This window comes from Ruditapes philippinarum, unplaced genomic scaffold, assembly GCF_026571515.1.
Source record: "Ruditapes philippinarum isolate M1 unplaced genomic scaffold, ASM2657151v2 ctg1678_1_1_1_1, whole genome shotgun sequence".
Classification (NCBI taxonomy): Eukaryota; Metazoa; Mollusca; class Bivalvia; order Venerida; family Veneridae; genus Ruditapes; species Ruditapes philippinarum.
In genome coordinates, this window is record NW_026861405.1 from 207,889 (window position 1) to 223,195 (window position 15,307).

The 15,307-nt window shown below is 32.3% G+C and overlaps 1 protein-coding gene across 1 annotated transcript in view; it reads right to left on the reverse strand.

Moving 5' to 3' along the window:
- Positions 1–883: 883 nt before the first annotated feature.
- Positions 884–15,307, reverse strand: part of LOC132715512 (citron Rho-interacting kinase-like) — a 41,744-nt gene continuing 27,320 nt past the window's right edge. Inside the window, exons 27-44 of the mRNA XM_060698518.1 lie at positions 14,305–14,409; positions 13,832–13,972; positions 12,614–12,724; positions 12,177–12,203; positions 10,767–10,923; positions 9,205–9,510; positions 8,847–9,048; positions 7,845–8,084; positions 7,312–7,417; positions 6,455–6,535; positions 6,084–6,225; positions 5,129–5,361; positions 4,642–4,750; positions 3,884–4,015; positions 3,343–3,423; positions 2,893–2,974; positions 2,100–2,267; positions 884–1,350 (exon numbers count right to left, since the gene is read on the reverse strand). Of these exons, the coding sequence (XP_060554501.1) occupies positions 1,155–1,350; positions 2,100–2,267; positions 2,893–2,974; positions 3,343–3,423; positions 3,884–4,015; positions 4,642–4,750; positions 5,129–5,361; positions 6,084–6,225; positions 6,455–6,535; positions 7,312–7,417; positions 7,845–8,084; positions 8,847–9,048; positions 9,205–9,510; positions 10,767–10,923; positions 12,177–12,203; positions 12,614–12,724; positions 13,832–13,972; positions 14,305–14,409 (2,619 nt within the window). The 3' untranslated portion in view covers positions 884–1,154. The remainder of the gene's footprint in view (positions 1,351–2,099; positions 2,268–2,892; positions 2,975–3,342; positions 3,424–3,883; positions 4,016–4,641; positions 4,751–5,128; positions 5,362–6,083; positions 6,226–6,454; positions 6,536–7,311; positions 7,418–7,844; positions 8,085–8,846; positions 9,049–9,204; positions 9,511–10,766; positions 10,924–12,176; positions 12,204–12,613; positions 12,725–13,831; positions 13,973–14,304; positions 14,410–15,307) is intronic.

The following is a 15,307-nucleotide window of genomic DNA, read 5'->3' on the forward strand; positions in this document are numbered from 1 at the left end:
AATCAATTTCGGTGACTTGTAAAATGGGCATGATAAGGTTGATGCTCTTTTAAGGTACAATTCCCTAAAACTCGATTGACATCTACTAAAACCATAAATAAGTCCGAGGATTGGTTTAGATGTTTTAATAGTGAATAAAAAGCTGCACAATATTTTACCATAGACACAATAATACAGTCAAACATCCAGAAACAAAAATACCAGTATATATAGATAGATGAAATGAAGATACGTAATCATTTATAAATTAAATGACAAACATGAACTGAAAAAGCAAGAGAGGACAAAAAAAACAAGACCAGTTGTACAAAATAATAGTTTTCAAAGAAAAAAATAGCATCTGTGGAAGTATTCTAAAGTTATCATTTAACAGATGATGAAGTAAATGATATGATATTGCCCCCAGTAAAGAACTGGGCCAGCCTTCATGTTTATGTAGTCTAACCAAACCTTTTATTTTTGGGTGCTAGAGCTAGGCCGATCTACATGTTCACCAGTATAACTGCATTCAGTGTTGGCTGCTAGAGCCAGGCTGGCCTACATGTTTATTCAGTCTAACCAGACAATAAAGTAATGGGTGCTTGAGCTAGGCTGGCCTACATGTTCATATAATCTAACCAGTTTGAAATTCAAAACCATAACCTTAGTTCAGTATGGTACCTATGTTGTCCTAAAATTATATCTAAAATCCCTAATACGATTATATCTAAGTGATAAAAAATAACAATATAAAAGTATTAAAGATGAATACATAAATATTTATGCCAGCAGCCTTTACAACATGAATAAATTAAAATTCTAGACTTCCAGTAATTAATATTTATTATAAAATGCCATGCAAAATTAAATGTAAAAAAAAAAAAAAAAAAAATTCTAGACGTCCAGTAATTAATATTTATTATAAAATGCCATGCAAAATTAAATGTTTTTTCAATACTCGAGTTATTGCTCGAAGTTTTGGACTACATAGAAAAACCATTTAAGAAATCCATGTACCAATTTAGTATCTACTATCTTATTTAGATAACAGCACTTGTTTTAACACAGGATTTCACAATGTACACATTAAATGAATGAATTTTTGATGTGTAATCTAGATTGTTTAATACACATAATGATGGTAGGTTACATGACCAACAACAATGTTAGTCCATTCACACATCAGTTTGTGCACTTCCATAACTAGACACTGTGGAAGTAGATGACATACTACTGTTACTGTCTATAGACGTCAACGACAATCGTCGACACATTCTTGGTGATTTGTATTTTGCTGATGAATATGTTCCGACTTTAGATGGACTTGATCTCTTCTGACTTGATGATGCTTTCCTCATGCTAGCTCGTACACTGTAAATAAAACGTAATTCGTGTACAATAATGGGAAAATAATTCAAAATATAAACAAGAGCACTGCACCCTCGTAAGATAAAAATTCTAAGTTAAAAAGGGGCATAAATATTTATTAAAATATTAGAATTATGCCCCTTGTCTAACAACTACACCTTGTAGTACATGTAGGCATTAAGGTATAGCAGCCAACACTGGGCCTGGTTAGCAAGAATTCCAAGTTTCATGTTGATACCTTTTATGTTTGAATAATATTAAAAACACTTGAGCAATGGGCTACATAAGTTATTGCACTATGACATGTTGACAACAATGACAACGTCATAGTGATCATAATAATTCTTTATCTTTGACAAAATGACAAGCTAAAAATCATGCTCTAACAATAAATTTGCTGTTTTAGATGTTTATTTAACTTTATAAATCCGATGATAAAAGGAATCGTTCATCTATTGTCATTTCATATTGATTTTAACATGTATTAATTAGATAAACCACGACGCAGGAGGCTCGCATAATATGACTTTATTCAACTTGTTCATTAAATTAAGTATCAAATCAACACTTATTCAATAACCTCTATACATTTAACTAGGTAGTAAAAGGTAATCAAATGATCCTACACCAGTTTAATTACTATTTCAGATTTTGCATTAATAATTGAAATGTTAATCAATAAATTAAAATAAACAAATATTATAATTTCTTTAACCACAATGAGCCTTATCAAATTCAAACACAATTCTTACCTTGGTTTATTTTCCTTGCCCAGGGGTTCTATGAAAGTTCCATCTTTGCCCTTCAAGCTGAGAAGCTCTGTTGTCATACCACTACTGGAGGCTACATACACTGAGCCGGGCTCCAGTGAGGAACCCAGATATCTGGGACATGTCAGATCAACTGACGTCTGCTTCCCTCTACAACATAATGTGCATACAATGTATGAAATGATGAATTTATAAATACAAACCACTGAATGAACACATTGAAAACATTAAAGGCACTTTTCACTATAAATAACTGAGGTCAATTATAGGCTGGTTTATGATCTAAAAAACTCATATTTGAGCAGTTTTGAGACATTTAAAACAGCATGTCTCCAGATTTATGCTAATTTACATAAAAGTTTTGAAAATTTTATCAATTTTTTAATCTGTACATTAACATACTCTGTACTAAACATTTTTATTTCAAGTTTGATTTTCTTGAAATACTTTTGAGACATGCAGCTTTAAGGTTTTTTTCTCTACTAGTAATTTTGGTTCAGAATGCCTTGACATTTGTAAATAAGGCATCCAGTATAAAATGTCTACTATTACTAATAGTACAATTATCTTTTTATTTCGTGAAAATTGGAAAATTAAAAAATAAAGCATAAAACAATTTTCCCAGCATGCAAAATTACACAGTTAAAATTTCATCATTGGTTGTAGCCAAATTACATAAATTGTAATCCAGACACTTTGCTTAAACAGCTTTTTATAAATCATTTACTGTAAGGCAATTTAAGACAATTAGTATATACATGTATATAAAACAAACCTGATCTCCTCTTTACTAGCAGGGACAGTAATTGCCTGTATACTGTGAAAGTATGTCACATACAGGAATGGTTCTCTATATGCTGTAATTTAAACATAATACAAGTTATAATTTATAACAATCTGTGATATTATATATTTTTTAGAAAAACAACATCATAAAGACTTTAAGCAAAAATTCTTCTGTAACTGTGTAATGAACTTGTACTCCTTAAATATGGGTATTTAGAACTGAATTGACCACTATAACTATGAGATATTTGTTTATCAAAATAATGAAAATGGTATCATTTTCATGGTTTTATTTTCTTCAAATCTTTACTTACTTAAGCTTTAACTTACACCACCAATCTGGACCTATGGCTGGTCTACACACCCATGTTGGAAGATCAAGTTATATACTATTGACTGTGTAAACACACAATGATGTAGAAAACTAAGATATACAAACCTAAAGATAGAGGGAGACAACTCCATTTCATGTCAGCTGGTCGACTTCGTCGTCCTTTACAGTCCACATATACTCCAAACTCTGACATAGAATATATTTATATATAAATACATTAATAAATGTAGGTAATTATATATGATACCAACACCTGTAGTAACTCCGATACCAATACATGTAGTAACTCTATCTTGTCAAACTGAATACATGTCAAACATAAATTTGATCTTCCCCTATGAGAAACACCAACTCCAAGGTGTCAGTGCTACACATCAAATATCTGACCTTGCTTGATGAAGATTTACTAAAGATTGCACTTATAAATCATATTTATTCCTCCTGTGACCCAGATATGCAATAGACTGAAACCTTTTGAAAAAAAGTTTGGGAACATCCCACATTTGGTAAATCGATAGAGCAGATGTTGTTTCATAATATTATTGGCAGAAGACAAACAGCCAACAAAATGTTTTCTTTAAATATAATGATGCATTTGATACTATTCTCGTATTTAACATTTATGAACAGAAAGTGAAATGATTACCATGGAAACAGAGGAGATATTCTAATGGCAGGCCTTCTGGAGAGACTTGAACAACAGCTAGGGGGTAACTATGGTGAGTGGCAGCACCAAATGCTGCAAATGCTAGAGTGTTATCCCTCTTGTCTACAAACTCTGAAATAAACACAATACCATATTACTTGCATATATGACGGAAAGCTGATAAGACAGGGGTACCTATTTTAGTTGTGGTTAGAATTTACATCACACTGACACTGTTAAGTTCATATGGGGACTTTTCAGTTTTACCAGTGATGAAAGAAGGCTCAGGTGCCCTTCCCTGCATTATGCAAGACACAAGATAGAATCATTTAGCTTGTGTACGCTAGAAGGTGGTCTACAGAAACAATTCACAATGCCTGTCAGCACTTTAAATAAACTGTGGTAAGAGGCAAGTGATTTGAAACAACTCTTGGCTATGAAGACTTATTGAAATATAAACAGACCAACATTTTGTATATAACAGAAAGTTACAATATAATTTCATCATACATTTTTTCTATGTCAACTTCAATGTCAACATATTAAGTCTTACAACAATAAGAGATAAGAACTTTTAATTAGAAACTACAGTAGTCCAGTTCACAACAGATAGTAGGTACTCCAGATAACTTTTGCCATGTGGACAGACAACTCAAAATGCAAACTGACTGGTTAAGGTTAAGTAAAATATTTTTTATATCACAACACAAGCTGCATATGTAGACATGTTTGATCAACCAAACAAAGTGTGAACATACCTGTTAAACTGGGATGATCTAAGTTGACCTTGTAGAATCTGTCTGTACCAACTATAGCAAAACTGTCAGCCATACATACACAACTACATGGTTCATCTATAGTCAACTCCTGTAACACATGTAATATAGTTATACTATCGTAGTCAATAGATAGACACTGATAAATATTTCATCATAATAATTGAGATGAATGCAAGGCAAGCTATATAGCTGTGACAAAATGTTGAATACAATAAACAAGTTCTATTGCTGTTCAACAGTAGTACAAAAAAATGTTGTTGTTACAATACCACCTCTACAAAGCAACACCCTTTGGGTGACAAATATTTTTGGTTGTACTTGAGTGAAGTAGCTGGAGAGAGGTAAAATTTGTTGGAAAATATAACTTTTGGAAGAACTGAAACACTTGTTTTAAAGTGGTTACTGCTCTACAGAGGACCAATCTGCAGAAAATATTTGGTAAATAATAATTAGAAAGTCATTTTACCTTTCGAACACAGAACATTCTAAGATCAGTGTTATACTTCATCACAAGTATTTTATCTGTCATTCCAGCACACATGTATACAGCATCATTATATGTACCACAGTCTAACACTGTACATCCAACAATATCCTCTACAACATTGTGAGGCACTGGCTGTGTCGCCTCACCGGTAGACTGACCTAACCTTAGCTGTATTAACTTCTTGTCTATTGTCAGAACTTTACGCTCTTTTCCTAAAGAAAACAACAAATCATCTTTGTAAAAAAAAACACTTGATAAAATTTCTAGAACAAATTTCTATTTCAACGCATATAAATGAATATCCTTTAAGTTAACTGTCAACATAAGACCAACTTAGGCTTCCAATTCTACAAAAAAAACTTATTTCAATTCAAAACAGCCATTTCTAATAGTTTTGGTAGATTTTTAATATTCTTTCATGTCTTATCATTATTTTGGGCGGCTTAAAAAAAATCAACATACATTCATGTAAAAATTGAAATAATTCACATATTAAACATAAATTAGTTTTCAAAATATTGAAACTGTAAGCTGTTGTTGTCTTTTATCAATGTATTCACTGTAGTCTAATAAACTGTTAATTGTATTGTAACATGCATTATTGAATTTTATGTATGACAATTTTAGGTAAATAAATATGTGAGCCGCGTCATGACAAAACCAACATAATGGGTTTGCGACAGGCATGGATCCAGACCAGCCTGCGCATTCGCGCAGTCTGATCAGGATCCATGCTGTTCGCTTAAAAACCCTATAACAAGTAGAGAAACTGATAGCGAACAGCATGGATCCTGATCAGACTGCGCGGAAGCGCAGGCTGGTCTGAATCCATGCTGGTCGCAAACCCATTATGTTGGTTTTGTCTTGACGCGGCTCATATGTATGTTTGACTAGCCACAACTACTAGACCAAGCTCTTATGGTACAATACATACCTGTAATAGCAACTATGAGACTGAGCTGTGGGATAAATTTGAGCTGATAAACACTGTCAAACTGGTTAAGTTTAGTGATAACTGGAGGATCACGATGTACATTTATGGCATATAGTCCCTCATCTGCTCCAAGAAGTGTTAGCTGTAATCAAATATAAACAACAAGTTAATACACAACTTTTCATGCTGTTTTAATATTCAACCATAACAAAACTTCAATGAAATCTGCAGGAGTGCATTCAAGTTTCAATTACATGTACACTGGTAAATCTTGACAAAGTAGAAGAATATATTTTTTCGTATTTTATAATATTATATTCAGTTTTTTGATAACGATATGAAATTTTGACAAAAATATAATCATAGTATACCTGTTTACTAAGTAAGAGAGAACAGTTCAGCTCTAATCTTTTGTCACCAGCCAGATCTAACAAACTTGTCATCTGGATTTTCTGAATAAAAAGAAAAAACCCACAAAAATTATTTCAATTTAAATTTGTTGTTAATCTGTGTTCAAAATCATTTAACAAAATTGGAAGATTTAATGTTCCCATTTATTATAGGATAAAAATACAGTAGTTCGCATTTTTTTGCCTCACATATCTACTTGTCTACAGACAAGAATTTTACTCTTCCACAAGCAAAAATTCCCAAGTCACATAAGTCTGGCATAGGATTTCCACACCCCATTTTAGCCATGAAAATTTCACAATATTTTTTTTCATATGCAGCTTATACAATGTACAGTCAGTATAAGACTGTGTCAATGTGCCTGAGGTCAGTATCATGGGGCTGAATTGGGTGTCATGTCACGATATACTTTCTTTCACTGTAATATGACCGGGTGGGGTATTATGTCATTGTGCCTACAGTCAGTATATGACTGGGTGGGGTGTCATGCCATTGTGCTTTCTTTTACTATAATATTACTGGGTAGGGCATTATGTCAATGTGTCTTAAGTCAGTATATTGTGACGTGATAGTGTGTCATGCCAGTGTATCTACAGTAAGTATGTGCCTGGGTGGGGTATCAGACATTTCGAATTAAATGTCAGTGTCTGAAGTAGCACAGTAGTTTGACAGGTAGACACTGACACCTTTATAAACATCAGATACATGTAGATAAAGAAAACACTGATATACACAATGTATTTGTTTATCAATGTACATGTCAGAGTGGGTTACCTGATAAACATAGTAAAAGATGAAACAGTAGAAATATTCTTACTCTTCTATGAACACTATCATCTTTCTGTAAGTTTCTGATGGCACCTTCAAGACAAGCTACCCATCTCTGTTTCTCTGTGAACCGTGATGCCATTAAATATAACACCCTGAAATTTATAATGCCATCAAATATAACACCCTGAAATTTATAATGCCATCAAATATAACACCCTGGAATAAACAATGTCATTCATTATATGATGACTAAATCTTGTAGACTGAAAATTATCAAAAACAGAACACTATTTAAAATCTATAATAACAAAGATAACATAGTTTACATGTACCTTTAACAAACATTGTAAAATATTTGGTTTTACAAAATGGGGATATTTTAAATTTTTTAAAATTACAAGCAGAGAAAGTCAAAGCCAAGTGTATGAAACAAAAAAGCGACAACATAACAATTGTATTTGGTTTATGTAATGTACAACATACAGCAAAGTAAATGTGACTGTTTAATAGATTCCTGAATAATATAATATAAACATCAATTGATTTTCTCCAGATAAAATAAAAATATATATAAATTACCTTCCAGGCCAGCATGTTGTCAGTGGTTCATGTTCTAGCCTGAATGCATATGGTAAGTCTGTGGAAGCTGTGCTGGGAAGTTCTGCTGCACTGATAGCACTATGTATAGTAACATCAGTCTCTGCTGGGTTTAGGTCAAATGTATCTACAGGGTTGGCATCATAGTCAGTGTTAAACATCAACAATATATTTCCCTCCATCTTACACCAACGACGCTCCCAGCCAGGCTGTTTACCGTTCCTGAAAATATTTGTAAAATCTGTGGTCAAAAATAGCACAAGCATGTCGGTGAAAATCTATTAGGCCAGTAAAATTTCCCAATTTACATTGAAAATTTCTACCTTTCTTACCATGGCTTAACTTTAAACTCTAATCCTAATTTTCATGACTGTACTAATAAATATTTAAATGAAGATTCTAAACAATACACATTGAAATGATTCCTTCTTTATATACTCTGAACATGAGTTCCTAGGCTATATAAGATTTCTACTGATATTTTTCTCTTTCAAATCATTACATATGGGATCATGTTTGTAAAATGTGGTAGAAGCACAGTGGTAAGAAGATTTTAATAGATATTGTTCTAACTTTGAACTAGAAGTCTACAATATGTACTTACTGAAATGATCAATTATTAGAGTCCTTTCATAACAACTATGGTGACAATGAATAATGAAAATATAACTCAAATTGCAGACACTTTGAATGCCAGCTGCTAATATTTGTGTTAATCATAATTTAAGCCTATTAATACCTGAAACCCTTGGTAACCAATAAAAGCTATAAAAAAAACTTGAACAATCGCTGAAAGTAATTCATACTCCCCTCCCTCCCCCAAATGATGGGGAGAATAACATTTGTGGCAAAAAATATATATAAAAAGATTAGAAATTACATGTAGAAATAATTTTGGGTGCAAAGGACAACATAGTAAGGAAAGAGCATAACTCTGTCAAAATCTATTAAGAGTTGCAAAAAATATTAATAAGGGGAACTCACTTTTTGGGAACTTTGAGCCATCCTTTCAATCTAAAAACATCATCATCTTCATCATCAATACCAGGTGATGCCACTTGACTGTCCTTGGGCATGGGTGATCCCTTGTCCATGATAGATGTAAAATGACGGATATACTCTGTAGGTAGACCACAAGTCTCCTGTACTGAGGTGACACACTTGGGATGACAAACCATGGAACACTCTGCAAAGTAAGATCTTAGATTGTTAGTTTATCCATTATATAATATTGTAACAGTATCTAGAATGCTTGAATCTACATTCAAATATTTATGACATATGAAATTTCTATATGTTAAAATAATTTAAATATGTAATAGTAATTTAAGTTTGTACTAACCTTGACATTTTGCTGCCTGTTTTACAAACGGTACACTGCCTAGGCACACACTACACTTTGTTGCACGTGTATTCAGACCATTCACAAACCTATGTGGTATCTTATGGTGCATTCTCTTGGGGGTGGGAGCAGGTACAGTAAGCAGACGACTTGTCTTTTTAACACTGGGTGTGAGCAGGGAGTTGGCCGGGTTGCTCTGACTGGATGGGGACTGTATGAGCACTTGTACAGCTGCCTTTATGTTAGGAGTCATATTCCCTGGGTCAGATACCATCTTCTCTCTTAGAGCACTCTTAACCTTCAATACTGAAAAACAAGTATTTCATATAATAATAAAAAACATAAACAGTTATCTACTTCCCTAATTCCATGACACTATTTTGTAATATTCTTGTATCTGAATATTTTATGAATCCAAAGAGAGGCAATATAACAACAGCTTCTCTTTTTACCTATAGATGATGTCAATTTGTAGCTGTATCAATAACATTAAAAACACTCCATCCTTACATGGCCACAGACTAAGGCATTTGTAGACAAGACTTTGACATGATTTGTACAGAAACTGAAGGAAGATACCGTATAAGTACTTATTTCTGCTGGCTTAATATTCTGCGATTTTGGTTAAAATAAGGGGTTTTAAATTTCTGCGTATCTTATTTCTGCGGTGTCATCATTCTCACATTGAAGTTTTTTTATTTCTGCGTTTTAATTAAGATATTTTTACAAAATTGTTTTAACCGACACAAACATACAACATTTCAAGATTTGTTGATGTTACATGTTCATTACTTCCGGTAAACATGCAGACGACTTATAATGTGTGTTTATCGTAATCACCATGTATCGGTATATAAGCGTTAATTAACAAAAATCAACAATGTGCAATGACAACAATTAATTGTAATACTGCATGTGTATAAAAATGAAGTGTGAAAATAAAGTATGGTAAAATCGCACGTAGACACAATATATTGTACAAATACAAAAGGGTATGTTTGTTGCCCCCGTCAAAGTATAATAGTTTTATTTTAAAATAAATCAAGCTTAGGGTGAGTGAAAATCATACAAACATGATATTTTTTAAAACAAAAAGAACAAGTAAAGTAACTTTTTTTCTAATATTTTATTCATGACGTCTACATAAAGAAAAATTCCCATCTACAAAAGCTGATAACTGTACATTGTAATGTCATTATACAATACAGGCAGTTGACATATTCCGACATACATGTAGACATAGCAAAAGGCTTAATTTTCTGCTGTTTTTAAATCTGCGGTGTCGTTATGAACCGCAGAAATAGCAGAAATAAAGTTCCCGCAGAAAAAAGTACTTATACGGTAGTCAAAGACTTTTTAAGGACTTTTGAAATTAGGTTCCACAATTCTTGCATTTAATTCTCCCCAACTTAAAAGAGGCTTATATCCTTCTAACATCAAGCTGTGCTTACATAGATTCAGCAACATTTCAGAACGTAAGCTTGTTATAAATGGTTTTTGACAATTGAATGATGGACGAATCCATTTAAGATATTCAGTGTGGTAAGAAAAGAAGGCCTTACATTCATTAGCTTGAGCAAAGTTTTCACTCCTCAGTCTGTCCATTTGTTCCTGTAGTTGTTTACTCTTCTTACATTCCTGATCCAGAGCTCCCTGTAAATCTCCCATTATTGCCATGTTTGGCATTCCTTCCTTACCTTTGCCAAAAAACTTCCCTCCCTGAAACATAAAATACAAATATTTCAATAACAAACCCTCTCTAAAACATTAAATACAAAAATTTCAATAACAAACCCTCACTGAAACATAAAATAGAAATATTCCAATAACAAACCTTCTCCAAAACATTGAAATCAAATTTTTAATAACAAACCCTCCTGATACATTTAATTCAAATTCTTAATAAAAACCCCTTCCTGAATCAGCCAATACAAATTATTAAAAACAGATTGAGTTTCATAGAAAACAGTTGCTTCATAGAAAAGAACTAAAAAAATAACATGAAATACCCTGCAAATAACTCTAGTATTAACTTTTTTTAAAGTACATCAACTAACATTATACATATTGTACTTCTTTAACAGTAGTAATATAGCAAATTATTATAAATTTGAAAAAATACTTTGTGTTTTATTACATATAACATAAAAAGCATTTCACAGCATATTGACAAAAGCAACTACATGCCATTATTAATTATTCAAAGTTATTTATTACAAATGGCTTAATGTATCATTTTATTATAATGTATAATCTATAAATAACTTTGAAATGCCTTCCTTTGATTGGCCAAGACATTAACTTTTTAAAAAAATTACAGGTAAATATCAGAGAATATTGTCTGTTTTTTTCTGCCTAAAAAATAGATTTTCAGAAAATATTTCCTGGTTTCAGTGAAAATGTAATAAATGCTACTGTGGATAACTCAATCCTATAACCAATTATGACACAACCCTGTACAACTATTATTGTATATACTCACATACACATATTAGTGTTTTTTATGCCCTGATATTATAAAAATTATATGTATAGTTAATAGAATATTTTTTTCTGCATATAAAGCTGTATATAATATTGATTAAAGCCAAGCACCCAAACACCACAGCAATATATGTTCTGTTCCTGGGAATATACAAGAAACAAAATAACCTTCCTGCAGACATTATCCAGCTTAATTAGTGACATCATTATAATTTAGAACAGTCCATAGAAAACACGAACCATTTCAATAACTATTTGATATAAATCAATCAGGCAACAGTGGAAAATCTGATCAGACTGGCTTTAACTGGTGTAATCAGACTAGACTGGCTGTATACTAGTGTATAAACTTTTTTACCGCCCCAAGAGGCATCTATAGGAGTAACAAGTGAACAAGTTATCTAAAGTTAGGTATATTTATATGATGTGATAACCTGCAGGAAGGGTTCATGGTAAATTTGTCTTTTCTATCATATTGTTTATCTTACCCTCATACTTCCATCTTTCACTGGTGTCTTAAAATTGATGTAACAATTCAGAACCATTTAAAGCAACAAATTACTTTTATACATGTATGTGTTTTTATTGAAAAGTAAATATAAAAACAATCCTAAGTATTATATTTCAAATAATTTTGTTCTTACTACAAAACATACAATTTTAGTTTTTCTTCTTTGAATTCATCAACAAATATGATAAGCATAAGCTTTTACTTTGAGCCTAGCAATGTCTAAGAAACATACTGAAATCTGATGTTAATTAGTGTGCTGCATTACTTACCTAGTAAACAGAGAATAATTTAGTGCATTTACTATAGTTATAGAAAAACTTTTTATATCTCATTCTAAGAATGGCATTTTTAAACAAAGATGTAACAGATTTAAATTGTCATGTATATAAAGCAAGAAAGGTTCAAATTACGCACCTTCTTTTTCTTGTTAACACTATCTTGCCAGAGATCTTGTAGATAATCTATCAACTTCATCTGCTGATCTATAGTACTCTCAAACCTGTACTTCTCCAAGAAATGTAGACCCTGCTCATAAAAACATTGACAGGTTATTTGTTTGTTTATTTTTTTTGTAAATACACTATTCTTATATAAATTGATAAAATAAAAGGAAGTATATACAGGTCTATGTGTGAAAAAAATTGACAGAGCTTGTGAATTATATCTAATTCTACTTGTTCCTAAATGATCAATGAATTCAACACAAAAGCAACACAATATTGTATATGAAATAAACAAGGCACATTCAAGTATACAGGAACTGATCTAGTCCTATTTCATGATAAAAAATCTTAACAATATTGATAAATCATTCATATGTTAAAAGGCAAAACAGTGTCAAAGACAGAAAAGGCCGGGTTGCATTGTACACCAAATATCATGAGGCTGTGATGTTACGAAAAAATTTAACATTGACCCATTAATGTCGAAAATTTAATTAAGTGGGTAAACAGGAACTGGATGAGCTACACACCTTAAATCGAATCCCATGGTTTGGGACCATGTGTCAATGCTGTATGCCAAATATCAAGAGGCTGTGATAAGTAATTGCTGAGAAAACTGTTACGAAAATTTCCTACCATTGACCATTAATGTTGAAAAATTTAACTAAGTGGATAAACAGGAAGTGGATGAGCGACAGACCTGAAATCAAATCTCACGGTATGGGACCATGTATCTATGCTGTATGCCAAATATCAAGAGGCTGTGATAAGTAGTTGCTGAGAAAACTGTTACGAAAATTTCCTACCTTTGACCATTAATGTCGAAAAATTTAACTAATTTAACTAAGTGGATAAACAGGAAGTGGATGAGCGACAGACCTGAAATCAAATCACACGGTATGGGACCATGTGTCTATGCTGTATGCCAAATATCAAGAGGCTGTAATAAGTAGTTGCTGAGAAAACTGTTAAGAAAATATTTTCCCCGCCCGCCCGATGCCCGACATTCACCATACTATAACCCGGATTTGCACCAGTGCAACCCGACCAATAATAAATTCAGACTATATTTTTGAACTTCCCATGATTTATCTAGACTTAAAACATAAGTAACATGAGACTATTTACATAGATAGTACCAGCAAATTAACTACATGTAAAAGATTTAAGAAACATGAGAATGACATACCTGCAAAGTTTCAGTGAAGTTTTCGAGATCAATTTTCTCTCCGAATATAATCTCGAGTTTATCAACAGCTTCCTCAAGATTCTGACGTAGTTTAATGTTCTTTGTTTTAGTCTCTTGATTCTCTGTTAGAATTTTACTGATCTGTAAAAACAACAACAAAAAAAACCAACATCATTAACCTGTATTTATATTCTGTATGTTTATCATTTGTTTGTTTGTTTGATCATTCATAGGCTAACAAAGTTATTGTTTAATTTTTAAGTTACATTGGCCTTTTTTTGCTTCAACTGATTAAAATAATTTAAAAATTTTGTTGAGAAAGGCTTTATTTAATGTTGCTAGAACTTGTTGCCTAACCCATCTGCTTTTTGTTATATACTTATCATTCGTATGATATTTTACTGTATGTGCTGCAATAAAATATGTTTGAACTAAAGTAAAGCTACTGTTTTTGATTGACAGAATAAACTCACCTCTTCTTTAAGCCTCCTTTTCTCTGTAGCATCATTCTCTATGATAGTTTTCTGTTGCTCCAAAATCATCTGTAACTTGGAATTCTGGGACTCCAGATCTGACATCTACCAGTAAAGTTCATCATAAAATCATTATAGTTAGAAGAGAAACTGGTCAAATACATTATACTAAAATAAATAGGCCAGTCCAATCAAACATTTTTTTGCAAAAACATACACATGTTCATCAATAGGTAACTTTTTGGCGGTACAATACGAAGTGCAGAAAAAAAATGATACATTATAAATTATACAAATGAAAAACATTTCAAACACATGTATTGAATAGATTCAACAGAAGTTTGTTTGGTCTTGTAATTTGTAAGACCAAACAAACTTCATGTGTCTATTTAATACATTTGTCAACAAGGGTGCCATAGTCACAAAATACGCCCGTTTACGAAAAAGCTTTAGATGGAGATGGGGGCATTATGGATAAGTGTTATCTAGCAAGCAAGTTTTTATTCTTGGCACTGTGTTGTTAAATGAACCTTAAAACAAATCAATAGGGAAGATATGCACAGAATGTGTGACCTTGACCTTGGTCGCAGGGACCTGAATTTTATGCACGGCACTCAGCCTCACAATGATGAACATTTGTGCCAAATTATATTGAAATCCCTCTATGCATGTAGAAGTTTTGCTCCAGACAAGTGTTTTTCTATGAGCTCTAACTGTGACCTTCACCTTTGACCTAGAGACTTGGTTTATGTGCAGGGCACTACATCTCATGGTGGTGAACAATTCTATAAAAGTAACATTAAAATTCCTCCATGCATGTAGAAAATATGCTCCGGACAACATCTGGATATTTAATCATCTCCAGTGACCTTGACCTTGCAAATATTAACCTAAATTAAATGTGTAACACCTGTAGTCATGATAGTTACCATTTGTGCTACAATCCATCAATAAATGATGACTAAATGGTCCCTATAACTATCTTCAAATTTTTATCTGAACT